Raw genomic sequence first — 19,196 nt, 5'->3', positions numbered from 1 at the left:
GCAAGAATCGTGAATATGCCAGGGACTGCCTAAGCATGAACAAATCTATCTAGGAAGAAGTGCAGCCATAATGCTCCTTAGAAGTAAGAATAACGAGTTTGTCTCACATACTTGGACAGATTATCAGGAGGGACCAGTCCATCAAGAAAGACGTCGTGCTTGGTAGAGAATTAGTGAAAAAGGAAAATCATCAATGAGATGGATTGACACGATGGCTCTAACAGTGGGCTCAAGCAAAGGAAAAATTATAAAGCTAGCACAGGACCAGGGAGTGTTTTGTTCTATTGTATATTGAGTCACTGTGAGTCAGAACTGACTCAGTGGTACCAAACAACAACTTGGTAATTCTGTGTTTTACTTTTTGAGGAATTGTTAAACTGTTTTCCATGGAACAATATCATTTTACATTCCCACCAGAAATGCATGAGAGTTCCAGTTTCTCCATATCCTTGCTAAACACTTGTTGCAATTTTTTCTGGTAATAGCCATCCTAATACGTATAATGTGATATCTCATTGTGGTCTCTGAACTTTTAAGTATAATTTTTCTCATTTTGTAGATAAGGAAACTGCTGCTCTCAGGCTTAAGGGATTTATTTGCTTATGTTCTTGAATTCTCTCCAAGGACTTACACAGGATTGCCAGCCATAGTGAACAAAGACCATGTGCATTCTAGGCTCTGTGCTAGGCAGTGGCTTTAAAAAATAAGACATAGTTTCTTCCCTCAGATTTTTTGTGGAAAAAATAATCCAAAGAAATATATATATCACCTGCAGCTCCTCTGTCTTGTATAGCTACTCCTGATGTTTTGGAGGAATAGGCTTCCTTTTTGCTCTCTGAAATATAATTATATGTATTTGTCTGTGTATGTATTATTGGATTTTTTTGTTTTTTTACTCTTCAACATTTCACTGTGTCCTAGTGCATTTTTTTATGAAATGATTTATTTTTATTATAAAAAATAGATTTAAAAAATAGATAACACAACATTTGCCAATTCAGCATTTTCATATATTTCAGTGAGATCAAATTACCTCAACCATGTGCAACCATCACCAATATCCTTTGCCAAATTTTTCTGTCTCTATAAACAGTAATGTCTTCTAAACAGTAATTCCCCCCATAACTCCTCCCACCTTTGTTAACCACTATTATATTCTGATCTTTGTTTTATCCTAGGTATAGCTCATATTAGTGAGATCATACCATATGCTCATATATCCTTTTGTGATTGAATTAATTCACTCAGCATAATATTTTTAAGGCTTATCCATATAACATTTGTGAGGACTTTCAAGTTTGTGACCTTATGGCTAAGTAATAGTCTATTATATGTATACATTACATTTTGTGTAGCCATTCATTTGTTGATGGATATTTGGGTTGTTTACACCTTTAGCTGTTGCACCAGTGTATACTGATATGCATGTGTCTTATTCATATCACCATTTTCACATCTCTTGGATATATACCTAAGAGTGGAATTGCTGGGTTATATGATAACCCTGTTGTGTGGTGCTGTAGGATAAGCACTCAACCAAAAGATTGATTTTTAACTGCAAAAGCTGGCAGTTCAAACTCACCAGTCACTCAGAAACCCTATCCAAGGTTGCTGTGATTTGGAAACAACTCATTGGCACTTAAGCACAACAACAATGGTAATTCTATGTTTAACATTTTGATGAACCACTAAACTTTAAGTCCAGTTATGGTGCTGTGGGTTAATGGGCTTATACTACAAAGTTTGTTTGAACTGCAAGATCGGCAATTCAAGCTCACCAGTCACTCTTCAGAAACCCTATACAATGTCACTATGGATCGGAACTGACTCAAGGGCATTTAACAACCACCTTTTAGTTTTCACAGGAGCTATACCATTTTACCTACTTGGGATGAGGGTTTCGATTTCTCCATATCCTTGACAACATTGGCTTTTAATCAAGTAAACTTTAAAAGATAAAGAGTGCTCTTTAGCTTTGTGCTTTTGTTAATAAGCATGTGGTTGATGAGGTGCTTTGTTCTAATAGATGGAACAGAAAATGTTGAAAAATGAGAGAATTTTGTTCATTGGGGTTTTTTTGTTTTGTTTTTTTATTTAAAGTTTTTATTGTGGATTGAGTGAAAGTTTACAGAGCATATCATCAGTTTCACATTCAACAAATCATATGCCTTGTTTCATTGCATTGATTATAATCCCCTCCATGTACCATCAGTTGAAAGTATTTTTCTCTATCCACTTTGGTTTTTTAAAAAGCACACAAACAAAAAAAACCACTCAGGCATATATAATAATTTACATCTCCAAAGGGTACATTCTGCAAGTCTGCTCCTGGCCACCAGCTCTTAGTCCTTCTCTTCTTAGTCCATGAATCTAGAGTCCTCAGCCACTCCCCCTCTCCATGCCCCCATCTCTGCCTCCATCTCTGGTGCTGCTGCTTCTCTGGATAAGGTCCTGCATTCTGCTTGTGCATTCCTCTCTTGAAGGTTCTAGGGTCCTTTGTTTCTGGACTGTAAGATTAACCACTCCCTTTTTTTGTTACAAGACTTCTACCTTTACAATTGTGACAGTCGCGATTAGTCATGATAACAGTTATTCACTGTTGAATCTTACGAATCTTATCCCCATCTCTTTTCACCAGACCCATCTAGACAAGATGACAGCTATTCAGTGGGGACTCTTTCTTTCCTCCCATACTCTTAAACTAAACTCCCTCTTGAAACCTTGTAAGCCAGTCACTTCGTGCCTTTATTGCCCCCTCATTTTAGGTAGCCAAGGTCTGTTACCCATCCCAGTCTACCCTGTGTACAGAGCGGATAGCATTGATACTTGATCTGAAGACTCTTTTCCTCTCTGTTGGTATTTAGAGTACCACTCTGAGTATAGGTCAGGTTCATCATGAAGATGTATCTTCTGTCACTGTTGCTGTTCCAGTCTGCTTGTTCTTTCTAGTGGGAATGTCTCACCTCACAAGGTTGTAGATGGGACTCAGGATTCCACCTAAGGTCCTATACTCTGTAAAGGCTTTGCATGAGGCCTATTTCACTGGACAAGTTGTAGAACCCCTTTTAGGTATTCCAATCAGTTACTGGCTGAAGGCAGACTTACAAATTTTCTCTAATCATGTTTCCCAACATTCCTTTCTATCCCACTCAAGTGTCTATTTTACAATAGTAGGTAAGGGAAACTAATATTTGTAAGGCAGTCAGGGATTTTAGTATTATTTCCCCTCTTCAAGCTATACCTAGATCCTTGTATCCCAGAACCCTGTTGTTCGAAGGTTGAGTATGCATCACTATTGACCTCTGTCCCACTAGGCCACGCAAACCTGTCTCAGTGTTCCCCCCATCTGTCTTGTTCTTCCACCTCTTCCTCCCTTCTTGTATTGCCCTCCCTAACACCCGAAGTAAACCCCCCACCCAAACCCCATTGTGGTTACCTTATATTCCATTAATTCTTCCCTCCATTTAAGACAGTCTATTTTATCCAGTAATCTACCTGAACTTCCCACCACCTGGATCTCTGTTCCTCTGTGTTTACCTTTTTTCACATTGTAATTGTTTTGATCATAGACTGACCTCCCAGATCCTCTATTCTTATAAATTTATTCTGTTCTTGACTCTTCCATTTGTTGACGAGTTCAGGTTGATGTTGCCATATACGTCATTCTTTAGTTGTTGTGTTTCCTTGGGGTTTTTTAAGAATAAAATACATAGTGTTGTCATTGAGTTGACTCTGACTCAAGGCCACCCCATATGTGCAGTGTAGAACTGCTCCATAGTCTTTTAAAGTCTGTGACCTTTTAGAAGCAGATCACCAAGGCTATTTTCCAAGGCAACTTTGTTGTTGTTGTTAGGTGCCATCGAGTTGGTACCGACTCATAGCGACTCTATGCACAACAAAACAAAACACTACCTGGTCCTGTGCCAACCTCACAATTGTTGCCACACTTGAGCCTGTTGATGCTGCTACTTTGCCAGTCCATCTCTCTGGGGGTCTTCCTCTTTTTCTCTGACCCTCCACCTTACCAAACATGATGTCCTTCTCCAGTGACTGGTCCCTCCTGACAACATGTCCAAAGTATGAGAGACGAAGTTTGGCCAAGGAAACTTGGGGTGGGTTCAAATGGCCAAAATTTTTAAAATAAGATAGTGATAGACTTGATTATGAAAAAAGGAGAATGATTTTATCACTTTCTTTTCTAAACAAAACTTATTAAAGCCACTACAATGAAAGTATATATAATTAAATTCTACATAGAGATTTTCATTTTTCAGACTTACTACTATATAGATGAACTTTGGAAGTAATTTTTCCCAATAAAATACTTTCTTTTCTTTTTTGGTAAATAACTTTTTTCTTTCTTTCCTATATATGAATAATTGTGGCACTGGAGGTCTTTAAAGTTATATTATGAAATCTGACCTGTTAATATCATAAAATATTTCTGAGATTGACAGTCTTTTAATATTTTCTTTTATTATTAGTCCCTTTCCAGTCCCTCACAGATGTGAATTAACTTTTGAAATCCTACCATGATCATTGGGGTTTTGGCTTTATATTTTGGATGTATCAAAGTTTGTAACTCAAATTTTTGTGATATCTGTAAGCTTTATTCTGGTTTATTTACAAGTTACTCATGTTAACTGGAAGTATGCTTCAATTTAGAGAATAAAAAGGTAATAGTATGCGTTTCTTCTTCCCTTGTTGTCTCTCTTTAAGGCTCCTGTTCCAAAGAGTGCACTTATTCCAGTCATTCCCATCACTAAATCAACAGGCTCCCGGTTCCGGAATAGCGTGGAGGGACTAAATCAAGAAATTGAAATAATAATTAAAGAGACTGGTGAAAAGGAAGAGCAACTTGTAGTAAGTAATTTTGTTATCTTAAAATAAACTTTACACATGACCTATTCTAATTACTAAAATATTCACAATTCTGTTTTCCATATTTATTTACGTTTCTTCCTTCTCGTTGAGATAGAATGAAAATTTATCTCTTTTGAAAAACTTTGACCTTCGCAAGTGAATGAAAAGTTTTCATTTCTTTGCATCTCATAAAGACAACTGATTTGACTTAAATTTGGATCCTTGAGCAGAAATTTAGCGTTTATATGTAGTTAAAAGTCATTAGACAGGTGATGAGATACTTCTCATTTGCTGTAGCTCCACTTAATAATAAAAAAGTGTAGCTTCCTAATTTTTAGGTGAGTGGGGGTTACATGATAATAAATACTTTTTGACATAAATCTGCATGCTTTTTTTTGGTTATCAATTATTTAGTTGGCATGCTAGGCTATGTCATCATCAAGGACAGTTAGACACTTTCTTCTGCTTACCTTTTTACCAACTAGAGTACCCATAAAAATGGTTTATATGTAAGTCACAGTAAGAAAAAGTCCTTTTTAGATGTAAAAACCATGCCATCAAATATATTTAGCTTCCATTCTTTTATGAAAAAGGAATTGATTTTGAAGTAGCAGTTGATTAATGGTTATACTCCTCTCCTCTTTAGATAAAAGTTTGATTTAGCTTAGAGAAAACACTATTCCCCATACCCTCTCCTTTTCCAAACTACATAGTGGGAAAATTTTCCCTGATGTAATAAAGGAAAAGGAACCAAGACTCTCCAGAGTTGAGTTCCTCTGCTACATGAACCATAAGGAGACTAAATGAGTGTCTCCTTAATTTCCCCTGTTAAGTAGCACTGCTGTGATTAATCTTTCCTTAAGAATGTTTCTTTAAAAAAATCTTCCAAGGGGAAGGAGTTAGGAAGAAAAAGTAAGTGGCCTGTCATCAACTCTCACTAGTTTCTACATTGGGAAACTGTCTTTCCCTCTAATGTAGAACTAGAGTCCCAGCTAGATGTTTCCTCTTTTACATGGCCTTCCTTTATTATAATAATAATGTTGTTGTTGTTGTTGTTATGTGCCATCGAGTCGGTTCCGACCCATAGCGACCCTGTACAGGGTTTCCGAGGGTATAAATCCTTACGGGAGTAGAAAGCCTCATCTTTCTCCCGCGGAGCGGCTGGTAGTTTCGAACCGCTGACCTTTAGGTTCACAGCCCGATTCGTAACCACTACGCTACCAGAAGCTCCTTTATAATAATAATAAGAAAAAAAAACATTTAATACTTAGTAATTTAACCAAATCATTCATTCAACAGACATTAGCCACTTCTGTCTGCCAGGTCCTGGGAAAACAATTGTTTTTCCCCAGACTACTCAGTATCCAGTGAGGGTATCAGAATAGACAAGAATGTCAATCTAAGACCAGCACAAGGCGTCTCAATTGCCTGATAAGTAGGAAAGGGTTTCTGATTTGTGGGTCCCTGGGACTACAGGGAAAAGTTAACATTGAGAGAGTTTTCGGGTGAATTTCTAAATCAGTAATAAATTCTATTTTTTAAAACTCTTTAATAGCCACAAGATATTCCAGATGGCCACCGTGCACCTCCCCCCCTTGTGCAGAGAAGTAGCAGCACACGCAGCATTGACACACAGACACCTGGTGGGGCAGACAGAGGAAGCAACAACAGCAGCCGCTCTCAGTCTGTGTCCCCAACTTCGTTCCTCACCATCTCCAATGAAGGTAGCGAGGAGAGTCCTTATTCAGCTGATGACCTGCTTGTTGATCCTAGGGATAAAGGTACAATGCTGGAGGAATTTGTAACTAGATGATAGCAAATACCACCCATTTCATCTGTCTTTCTATTCATTTTCTTTTAGAACACATGTACTTGAGGCTACTAAGGTATTTGCTTTGCAGTTTGTTCAAAACAGGTTTTATTGTGGTACCTTGGTTAAAGTACTTGGAAGTAACCAAAAGATCAGCAGTTCAAACTCATCAGCTGTTTCATAGGGAAAGACGTGGTAGTCTGCTTCCATAAAGGATTTAACAGTCCTGGAAATTCTTCAGCATAATTAAGTGCAGCATATATTCACATCCAACAGCCAATATTACTCTCTCTAGAGAGAAATTAAAAACATTTTCTTTGTGAACCGGAACCAGACAATATGTCCTTTATCACCACTCCTATTAAATACTGTGTTGGAAATCTTAGCCAGAGCTATAAGTCAAGAAAGAGAAATTAAGGCATCCAAATGAGCAAAGAAGTGAAACTCTATTTGCCCATGATGTGAATATATACATAGAAAATCCCAGACACTCAGCAAGAAAATTATTGGAACTCATTGAAAGATTCAGCAAAGTATCAGGGTATAAATAAAATCAATTTATAAAACTCAGTTGGATTCCTATATACTAATAAAGACAGCTCTGAAAAGGAAATTAGGAAAATAGTACCAGTCACAATAGCCACCCAAAAGATAAAAAAATACTTAGGAATAAATCTAATCAGAGAAACAAAAGACCTATACAAAGAAAATTACAAAATGCTACTTTAAGAAACCCAAAGAGACTTATAAAAATGGAAAAATATGCCATGCTCATGGATAGGAAGACTTAGCATTGTGAAAATGTTAGTACTACCCAAAGCAATCTGTACATATAACACAATCTCAATCCAGATTTCAACTTCATTCTTTAAAGAGAAAAAATGATCACGAACTTTAGGTAAAAAGAAAAGAGACCTCAGATAAACAAAGGACTGCTTAAGAAAAAGAACAAAGTTGGAGGACACTCATTTTGTGTTCTAAAGTATTATTATGCAGCCACAATAGTCAAATCAGCCTGATTATGATATAAGAAAAGATACATAAATCAGTGGAACAGAATTGAGAATCCAGAATTAAATTCATCCATATACAGTCAACTGATCTTTGACAAAGGAACAAAATACAGTAAATGGAGATAATCTCTTCAATACATGTTACTGGCAAAACTGGAAATTCATTTGCAGAAAAATGAAACAAGACCCATATTTCACATCATATACAAAAAAACAAAATGTGAATTCAATACCTAAATGTAAAACTTAGAACTATAAAGAGCACCACTAAATAAGAAGGGGCAAACTTAAGAGCTCTAATACATGTCATAAGTATATTTTCAAAGATTACTAAAAACATTACACAAACAGTAGACGATAAAATAGATGACTGGGAACTCCTAAAAATTAGACACTTATGTACATTAAAAGATTTCACCAAAAGAATAAAAAGGGAGCCCACGGCCACGGACTGAAAAAAATGTTTGCAGCAACATATCAGATAAGGGACTAATCTCTAAAATGTTTAGAAAACTGTAACACTTCTACAAGAAAAAGACAACCCAATTAAAAGTGGGCACAGGACATGAGCAGACACTTCACCAAGGAAGACATTCAGTCAACAATCATAAGAAGAAATGTATATTATCATTGTTGTTGTGTGCCGTCGATTTAGTTCTGACTCATAGCAACCCTGTTATCGAATTTCCAAGGAGCAGTGAGTTTGAACCACACCAGCCTTGCAGTTCAGACTGACATTGATGTCGATTGCTTATCCTATGGCACCACACCAAGACTCTGAAATGGTTCAAGTACTGTGGAAAACAGTATGTCACTTCCTCAGGAAGTTTGAAATAGAAATACCATATGACCCAGCAATCCCTCTACTTGGTATGTATCCACAAGAAGTAAAGCCAGGATATATGTACACTGATGCTCATTGCAACCCAATTCACAATAGCAAAAGATGGAGACAGCCTAAATGCCCATCAGTGGAAGAATGAATAAATAAACTTTTGGTACATACACACAATAGAATACTATGCAATGATTAAGAATAATGATGAGTCTGTGAAACACCTCATAGCATGGATGAGCTTGAAGGACATTATGCTGAGTGAGATTAGTGAATCACAAAAGTGAATGAGATCACTATTGCAAAAACTCAAGAAAGGTTTTCATACTAAAAGGAACATTTCTTTTAGGTTACCAGGAGTGGGAGGGAAGGGAGAGTAATTCACTGACTAGAGGGTAGACACATGTTAACTTGGATGACAGGAAGGAAGGGAGAGAGCAGTATACAAGAAGAGGGAGGCTGGCAGAAGAATAATGAAGATAGATGAAGACATAAGAGATATGCAAGAATTAAAGGGGATAGAGGTAAATAGTGATATAAACACAATTTTGGAACAACAGTGTTCTGTTAGTAGATACGTGGACTGAATGGGTATGAGAAGGAAGAGTGGGAGTGTACCCACAAATATATGAGAGTGTACAAATACAGCTCTGAATGTGGTAGAGCCTATAGTGGACAAGATGATGAAAACTTCTTTGATATTAGCAAACATCGTATAGCAGTGAGTTGCTGGGCATCGAGGCTCAGGACCATAGTTTCAGGACACCATGGTCAGTTAGCATAGTTCACAAAGACAGTGTTCTAATCTTACTTTGGTGAGTAATGTCTGCGTCTTAAAGGTTCATGAACAGTCATGTAAGGTGCAGATGTTGATCTCCATGAATGGGAGAAAAAGCAGTGATAATTAAAGATGCTTGGAATCAATTAGTCCAGTGGATGAATGGGACATGTGAACAACAATCTCATGACTCTGACTGAGACCAGAAGAATTAGGTGGTGCCCATCTACGACTACCAACTGAAAGAGAAGGTCCTGAATAAAGTTGGGGGGAAATGTGGATCAAAAGTGGTCAGCAAGATACTGAAGGAACCTGACACTATGGCCCTAGACCACCCTTCAGATCTGGAAGGGAACTCACCCTTGTGGCTCAGTTTTCAGCTGAGCAGTGGAGTAGGCACGTACACAGGGGGGACAACAACACTAGTAAAGGTATGCTCACCATGTAATGGTCAATTATTCAAAATCAAAAAGGCAACTTAAAGTAGAGAAGAGATGTTAAGGTGGGTGAAATGGAAATAAGAGCCACAGGTAGGAGGTGGGATAACTGTTGTTGCACGGAGGGGTTTGCGATCTTTGAGATAACGAACAAAGTCTATGACTTGTTTAATGGTTGAATATAAAACTGATGATCTTCTCTGTAAATCTTAATTCACACTAAAAAGTTTAAAAAAAAAAAAAAGCAGCTCTACTCTGTTCTGTGGAGTCCTGGTGTGGTGCTGTGGGGCTAATGTGTCAGACTGCAAAGTCGGTGGTTCAAACTCACCTTGGAAACCCTTTACCGGGTCTCTATGGGTTGGAATCGACTCGCTGGCACTTAATAACAACACTGTTCTATAGGGTCACTGAGTTGGAACTGGCTTTGCAGTAATGGGTTTGGTTGGTGCCTGATTGGTTCCTGTGAGTTTCTATTTTAAGAAAATAGGATCATAGTGCTGTTGCCATAAAAAAATTAGTAGCTTAGCTGACACAGGCTGAAACTTTTAAAGTTATGTAACATATCAAGGAGTGCTAATGGTGTGGCTGGTTACATATTGGGCAGCTAACCACAAGGTCAGCAGTTCAAATCCACTTGCTGCTCTGTGGGAGACAGATGAGCATTTCTGATCTGTAAAGATTTACAGCCTCAGAAACCCTATATAGGGTCACGATGAGTCAGAACTGGCTCAACAACTGTATATATCAAGAATTTTAAGTTAACATGGTATAAATTGATAATTGTTGCTATTGTTGTTAAGTGCCATTGAGTCAGTTCTGACTCAAAGTGAACCCTGTACAGGATTTCCAAGGAGAAGTTGGTGAATGTGAACTGCCAATTTTGTGGTTCACAGTCCAGTGTTTATCCTACAGCGTAAAACCAGGGATCCAAACTGAGGATGTCAGCACTTAATAGGAATATCAGAGTGAAGAAGGAAAAAAGTAGTCTTTCTAATAGTGTTACTTTGGAAAGATTAAAAATTTTTTGAGTTAGACTTAGAGGAAGGTTTTGGAACATTAAAAAAGGGAAGGACCTTTTGTTTAAGTAAGGGAAATTTCATAGGCAAAGAGAAATCTTTTCAGTGTGGCCATTTGGAACAGAAGAGAAGAGAAATGGACATGAGAAATTCTCAAGAGCAGGCCAAGATTTAATGATAAGCAGCTAATGAAGAAATATGTCAGTATTTGTACTTAGGAAAATGAAAGTGGTGTTTGAGTCTGTGTGCTGTGCAGAGAATAGAAATAAGACAGCCAGTTAGATGAGTATTCAATATTACAGGGTTCGGTGATACAGGCATAGGCTTTAGTAATTGTAAGTGAAGAAGTAAAACTTCTTTATTAGTTTATGTATTTATTTATTTTTATATGAGTTTATGTATTTACTTAACAGTAAAGAGCTCTTTTTTAAAAAAAATAAAATTAGGAATTGTGCTAGGTATTGGGGTGATGGAGATGAGTAAAACAGTTTCTAAACCTTCAGCCAATTCACAGTAAAAAGTTAAATAAAAACAAAACTGTTTTGACTTTCAAGTAGTTCATGGTGTGGAAGTAAACCAGGAGTAATTACAGTACACTCTAATTATGTATTCAGTTAGTAGTATTTCTTAATAATCCAGTGTATCATTTCTTTCAGAAAATGGAAACAATTCTCCTTTGCCCAAATATGCAACCTCACCAAAACCTAACAACAGCTACATGTTTAAAAGGGAGCCTCCTGAGGGCTGTGAAAGGGTCAAAGTCTTTGAGGAATGTTCGTAAGTACATGCCCCCCACAATTTAGATTAATATTTTGAGATTAGCTAAAAGAATAGAACAGTGATCACCCATATATCCACCACTCAGATTCTATGAATGTTAAAATTTTGTCATACTTTTATCTGTGTGTAGTGGTGTTTGATTTTTACTGAACTGTTTCAAAATCAGTTGCAGACATTGTGTCACTTTAAACCCTAAATACATTTTAATACTCATTTCCTAAAAATAATTACAATACTACAAACCAACAGCTATTGAGTTAATTCTCTACATATGGTGACCCCATGTGTGTAAAAATACAATTGTATTTTGTAGGTTTCTCAATGGCAGATTTCGTAAGAGTGCTTCTTGGTAGACTTGAACCACCAGTGTTTCCATTATCAGCTGAGTGGTTTAACTGTTTGTAGCCCCGCCAGAGATTCCACAGTATTCTAAAATATCTTTTGTGGCTATATTTTTAAACGTGTAACCATCCGGTCAGTTTCACACAGTGAATTTTGCAGTGTATGTATTCAAGTACCACAAATGTGTCTCCCTTTATTCAAGGACCAACTCCCCTCAGTTTCTGCCTATTTTGTCTCTAGTCTCTTTACACATTAAAAAAAAATTATTTTTAGTCTGTCAATTTAGGAGCCAGAATTCTATTACTTTTGTACAATAATGTTACTGTAATGAAAATAAGGTGTGAAAAGCAGAATTTGAAATTAACGCTGATGCCATTGGTTTGTTGTAGTCTCCTGCACTCATATAGGCAATCCCTGGGCTACAAATGTATGTCTGACTTAACATATAACCTGTAGTTACTAACCAACTGTAGTAAAATCTGTTATATTAAAAATGTGAGGTTCATACGTTGTTTGATAATGACAAACAGGTGCTACTTTGTAATGCTCATCAAAACATTATTACTCTTGTTGTTGTTTGGTGCTATAGAGTCGGTGCAGACCCATAGCGACCCTATGGACAACAGAACAAAGCAGTGTCCCATTCTGCGCTATTGCTGCTGCCTCTGTGTCACTCCAATTCCTTGGGGGTCTGCCTCTTTTTCACTAATCCTCCGCCTTACAAAGCATGATGTTCCTCTCCTGGGACTGGTCTCTCCTGATAATATGTCAGAAGTATGAGAGAAGAAGTCTGGTCATCTTGGCTTATAAGGTGCATTCTGGTTGTACTTCTTCCAATATAATTTTGTTTGTTCTAGTAATTCATGGTACTTTTAGCATGCTTCTATACCACCATAACTCAAATGCATCAGTTCTTCTATGGTCTTCTTTATTCATTGCCCAACTTTCACAGGCATATGAGGTTACTGAAAATACCAGCTTAGTATCAAACTGACTCAGAATGCAGCTTAGTCCTCAAACTGACTTCTATGCTCTCAAATACTCTAAAGAGATGATCTGTGGCAAATTGTGTAAGACAGTATGTTGTGATTTCTTGACTGCTGCTTCGGTGAGTGTTGATGGTGGATCCAAGTAAAGTCAAGGCTTTGACAACTTCAGACTCTTCCATTTATCAAGATGTGAATCACTGGTTTGTTGGTCCAGTGGTGAGCATTTTTTGTTTCCTTTATATTGAGGTGTGCAATCCATACCAAAGGTTGCAGCTTTTGATCTTTGTAAGTATTTTAAGTCCTCTTCGCTTTCAGTAAGCAAAGTTGTATCATCTGCATAGTGCAGGTTGTTAATCAGTCTTCTTCCAATCCTGATGCCACATTCTTCTTCATATAATACAGCTTCTTAGATTATTGGCTCAACATACAGATTAATTATGGTGAAAGAATACAACCCTGGCACACACGTTTTCCTGATTTTAAACTACTTAGCGAACCCCTCATTCTGTTTAAATGACTCCCTCTTGGTCTGTGTACAGGTTCCATATCAGCATGTGTAAGTGTTCCAGAATACTCATTCTCCTCAAAGCTTGTCATAATCCACACAGTCTAAAGCCTTAGCATAGTCAATAAAGCACAGGCAAACAGCTTTCTGGTATTCTCTACTTTTAGCTAAGATCCATCTGATGTCGGCAGTGATATTGCTCGTTCCGTGTCATCAGAATCCAGCTTGAATCATTGGCAGTTCTCTGTCAATGTACTGTTGTAGCTGTTTTTGAAATATCTTTAGCAAATTTTTACTTGCTTATGATGTAGATGATATTGTCTGATGATTTCTGTATTCCGTTCTGTCACCTCTGTTTGGAATGGGCACAAATAATGGCTCTCTTCCAATCAACTGACCAGGAGCTATCTTCTAAATTTCTTGATATCAATGAGTGGGTGCCTACAGTGCTGCATCAGTTTGTTGAAAATTTTCAATTTATATCCCATCGATTTCCAGAGCCTTGTTCTTTGCCAATGCTTTCAGTGCACTTTGGACTTCTTCCTTCATTACCATTGGCACTTGATCATATGCTGCCTCTTGAAATGGCTGAATATCAACCTTTCTTTTTGGTACAGTGACTGTGTATTCCTTCCATATTCTTTTCTGTCTTCTTTTGCCTTCCATCTTCATCTGTCAGTTTGCCGTACTGTGGTGACTTACGTGTTGTTTTAATGCTGGAAGCTATGCCAACAGTTTTCTTAATGCCAGCACATCACCCCTGGTGGACAAGTTTCAGCTAAGCTTCCAGACTAAGACAGACTAGGAAGAAGGAGAGGTGGTTTGCTTCCAAATGTTTAGCCAATGAAAACTTTATGAGTAGCTGTGGAACACTGCCAGATAGTACCAGAATACTGTCAGGTACAGTGCCAAAAGATGGGCTCCTCAGATAGGAAGGCTCTCAAAATGTGACTGGGGAAGGATAGAGTTGACCATGATTACACAAATGGAGTAAAGCTTTTGTTACCTTGATTTGCTGAAGGAGCACAACTCAAAATTAGTACAAACAGCTGCACACATCCATTAATAATTGGAACATCCAATGTACAAAGTATGCATATAGGAAAATTGGAAGTTGTCAAAAATTAAATGAAGCACATAAACATTGATATCCTAGACTTTAGTGAGCTGAAATAGACTGACATTGGCCATTTTGAATCTGACAATAACATGGTTTACTATGCTGGGAGTGACAAATTGAAGAGGAATGGCATCACATTCATCATCGAAAAGAACATACCAAGATCTATCTTGAAGTATAATGCTATCTGTGATAGGATAATATCCATATGGTAGTGTGGTGCTGAATAATGCATTGGACTGCAAGGTCAGTTTGAACTGCAAGGTTGGCAATGCAAACCCACCAGTTGCTCCTCAGAAACCCTACACAAGGTCACTATTGGTCAGAACCGACTCAATGGCACTTAACAACAACATATGAAACACAAGTTAATACCACTGCTATTCACATTTATGCACCAATCACTAAAGCTAGAGATGAAACTGAAGAATTCCACCAGATTTTTCAGTCTGAAATTGATCAATTATGCAATCAAGATGTATTAAAAATTACTGTGATTGTAATGCAAAGGTTGGAAACAAAGAGGAAGGAACAGTAGTTGGACATTATGGCCTTGATGTTAGAAATGATGCTGGAGTTCGCATTTTAGAATTTTTAAATACCAATGGCTTCTTCATTGCAAGTATCATTTTTAAACAGCGTAAGAGACGACTGTACATATGGACCTCACCAGATGGCATACACAGAAATCAAATTAACTACATATGTGGAAAGATATCATATCATCAGCCAAAACAAGACCAGGGGCAGACTGTGGAACATACCATCAAATTGCTCATATGGAAGTTCAGGATGAAGCTCAAGTAAACTAAACAATTCGAGAGCCAAAGTATGACTTTGAACATATCCCACGTAAATTAGCAATGGTCTTAAGAACAGATTTGATGCATTACACACTGGTCACCAAAAACCAGAAGAGTTGAGAATTGTGGGGATGACATCAAGAACATCTTATAGGAAGAAAGTGAAAGGTCATTAAGAAAGAAGGAAAAGACCAAAATGATGGCAGAAGAGACTCTGAAACCTGCTTTCATTCGTGGAGGTGCTAAAGCAAATGAGGTAAAAGATCTGAACAGAAATTTCAAAGGATACCTTAAGAAGATAAGTCATATATTATAATGCAATGTACAAATGCCTGAAGTTAGAAAACCAAAAGAGAAGAACATGCTCGGCATTACTGTTTTTCCCTTGTATTACTATGGTAAAGATAAATACACATATGGAACTTTTCATAAATGTTTTATATACATAGAAAGGTACACTATTACTACAGACTAAGACAAGCATTTGAAATACAAGACATACCTGTTTGAATTTACATACAAATTCGACTTAAAGACACATTTAGGAATGGATTCCATGGACTACTTACTTGTATTATCTGGTACAATCATTAACTACTCCCGTATTAAGTTTATAACTTGCCTAGAAAGTATGTACCTTGTGTTTTAGCATTTATGTCTTGCTGGTTTATAAGTGGTACCTACAAGGTTTGAGATATTTATCAAACTAAGGAAACTAGGTGATGAATGTATTTGGGGATATGGTAACAGTACTTAATATTTAATTCTGACCTTCCAGTTATCAGTATGGAATCCAACAGCCCTGCTCGCTGCCTCCCCCCACCCCCATCTGTGTTTTTCTCACTGTGAAAGACAATGTGGAAATTGTCTAATCTATTCCAGTTCACACAATTTGTCTTCTGCCTCTATTGTGAATATCTCAGAATGGATTGAAATATGGAATCCTTTTGTTCTTCTTATGTGACCACTCCTGTCAGTGTTCCTTTAACCTGAATTCTGCAAATTCTTCCCATACAAAGAGAATTGTTTTTGAATCACTTTGGAACACCAGATATCAATTTCCCATCTGCATTTTTTCCCATTTGCATTTATTTAATTATTATTAATATCATTTAATGTTTTATTGAGAATTATGTGACAGTTCACATGGGAGAACATTATGTGACAGTTCACATGGGAGAACATTAGTTTTACATTCATCCTGTCATATATCGTTTCATTGCCATGGTTACTCCATGTATCATCAATCAACCAACCAAAGGGTATACACTACAAACCTGCCCCCTAGTTGTCAGCACACAGCTCCTCTCCCTCTCTGTGTCTAAAGTCCACAGCTGGTCCATCTCTCCACGTCATCGTCTCTGCCTCCATCTCAGGCATCACTGCTTCTCTGGGTAGGGTCCCGCTTTCCACTCTTCCCTCTTGATGGTCCCAGGGACCTCCGCTCCTAGACTGAAAAGTTGATCATTCCCCTCCTTGATACAAAACCTCTACCTTTACATTTCCAACCCTTACAATCAATCCTGATAACAATTATTCACTGTTGTATCACAAGAGACCTATCCACATTTCATTTCATCAGCCTCGACTAGACAGATTGGATACTACTCTGGAGATTCTACCTTCCACCACACCCTCTGGATCTAGGTTCTCTCTTGAAAGCTTGTAAGCCAGTCACTTCTTGCCTTTGTAGCCCCCCCACTTTGGGTAGCCAGTGTCCAAGTTGTCAGTCCTTGTCTACTCTGTGTATGGTGGGGGTGTGAATGATCCTTGCTGTAAAGATTTGTTTACTATTTTGAGCTACTGCATCCATTGGTGTAGGTCAAGTCCATCAAATTGTATCAGATTACTCTTTTTTTCCTCTTTTTTTCTTCTTCTAGTTGAGCTCTGATCATCCAGTCATTGAAGCCAGGTCAAAGTGGGTATTATCTGCAAGTGTTGGTGTTCTTGTGCATATGCCCTCTCTTCTTATCAACTAGACGCTTCACTCTACACTCTTAGTCCTCTCCACTCAAGTCCTTTGTGGCTATGTCACTGACTCTGGGCCCAAGAGTCCCCAGGTCTTGCCACACTGCTGGCCAACCAGGTCTCCACCCTAGTTCACAGGAGTCTATTGAACGTTGTAGGGCTTAGCTTGCAACTTCATTGCTGTTTTACCCTCACTTCCCCTTATCAGTCATGAACATGTTCACCAATCAGAGCGTGTATTCCCATTGAGTCTTAGTCTTGGAAGGGGGTTTGCTCTGAGGGGACCCGACCACTTGCCTTGATGTCTCCAGGGCAAGCAACTTGCTTGTTCTTGTAGTAACAGTCGGTCTGCCTATATTGTTTTGTATTTTTCCTATAGGTTTTTTTTCCCCAAGAATTTTCTGTTCTTCTAGCAGCTCCAGACTGATCTGCTTGTCAACTGCAAATTACCCACCTCTGAAGATTCTGGATGCTGTTCAGGATTCCACCTATACTCTTATGTAATGCAGAGGCTCCACAGGAAGCCACCTTCACTGGGCACGTTGTAGCCCCATTTTAGGTATTCTAATCAGTTATAGGCAGAAGACGGACTTACAAGCTTTCTATGGTGATACTTCTGGCTATTCCTTTCTCTCCCCCTGTAGTGTCTATTTTATAATATAATGCAAGGAAAACCAAGATTCAAAAGACAGCCAAGCATCTCAAGATTCAAAAGACAACCAAGCATCTTAACATTATTTCCCCCCTTTCCCCATTTCAGCCATGTCTCAATCCCTGTATCTCAGAAACCTGTATTTCCAAGATTGTGCATACATCATTATTTACCTCTGTCCCACTTAGCCCATGCAAACCTCCCTAATTGTTTTCCCATCTGCTTTGTTCTTCCATTCCCCTCTCCCTTCTTGTTTATTGCCCCCCTCTCCAGCACCCAAACTATCCTGTGTCTATCCTGTGCTCCACCTTCCCCTCCCGCCCCTCATCCTACCCCCACATCCCAGCAACCAGCAAAGAATCCACCCCCCTTTAGTATGGGTTCTTTTTCTTAGTCTTTTACAGTAGTGGCCCTGTGCAGTATTTCTCCTTTGGTGACTGACGAATTTCACTCAACATAATGTCTTCAAGGTTCATCCATGTTATGCAGTGGCTTGCAGCTTCCTTGTTATTCTTCAAGTTAGCATAGTATTCCATTGTGTGTATGTACCACAGTTTGTTTATGCATTGTTCAATTGATCAGCACTTTGGCTGCCTCCATATTTTTGCTGTTGTAAATAGTGCTGCTGTGAACATTGGTGTGCATATATACTCGTATTATGGCTCGTATTTTTTGTGAGTAAATACCAAGTAGAGGAATTGATGGATCATAAGGTATTTCTAATCCCAACCTTCTGAGGAAGCGCCATATTGCTTTCCAGAGAGGCTGAACCATTTTGCAGTCCCACCAGCAATGCAAGAGTGTCCCAGTCTCTCCACATCCCCACCAGCATTTATTGTCCTCTACTTTTTTGATGTTTGCTGTTATTGCTGGTGTGAGATGATATCTCATTGTTGTTTTGATTTGCATCTCTCTAATGGCTAGTGATTGTGAACATTTCTTCATATGTTTGTTGGCTGCCCGGATCTCTTCCTTGGTGAAGTGTCTGTTCATGTCCTGTGCCCATTTTTCAATTGGGTTATTTTTCTTTTTCTTATGGAGGTGTTGTTTCCTATATATTTTAGAAATGAGTACCTTGTCTGATGTGTCGTTGCAAAAAATTTTTTCCCATTCTGTGGGTTCCCTTTTTACTCTTCTGATGAAGTCTTTTGATGCACATAAGTTTTTAAATTTTAGCATGTCACAATAATCTATTTTGTCTACTTTTGTTTGTGTAGCTTTCAAAATGTTTTGTAGTCTGTGTATTCCCTGAATTAGTGCCCTCACATTTGTCCCTATTTTTTCA

At 38.1% G+C, this 19,196-nt stretch overlaps 1 protein-coding gene across 1 annotated transcript in view; it reads left to right on the top strand.

Moving 5' to 3' along the window:
* Positions 1-19,196, top strand: part of FAM117B (family with sequence similarity 117, member B) — a 139,796-nt gene that overhangs the window by 109,473 nt on the left and 11,127 nt on the right. The window contains exons 6-8 of the mRNA XM_006862028.1: positions 4,720-4,863; positions 6,419-6,644; positions 11,409-11,529. Of these exons, the coding sequence (XP_006862090.1) occupies positions 4,720-4,863; positions 6,419-6,644; positions 11,409-11,529 (491 nt within the window). The remainder of the gene's footprint in view (positions 1-4,719; positions 4,864-6,418; positions 6,645-11,408; positions 11,530-19,196) is intronic.

Source organism: Chrysochloris asiatica, unplaced genomic scaffold (assembly GCF_000296735.1).
Source record: "Chrysochloris asiatica unplaced genomic scaffold, ChrAsi1.0 scaffold00045, whole genome shotgun sequence".
Classification (NCBI taxonomy): Eukaryota; Metazoa; Chordata; class Mammalia; order Afrosoricida; family Chrysochloridae; genus Chrysochloris; species Chrysochloris asiatica.
Note: the sequence above shows the minus strand (reverse complement) of the source record. Positions and strands in the feature narration are given on the sequence as shown.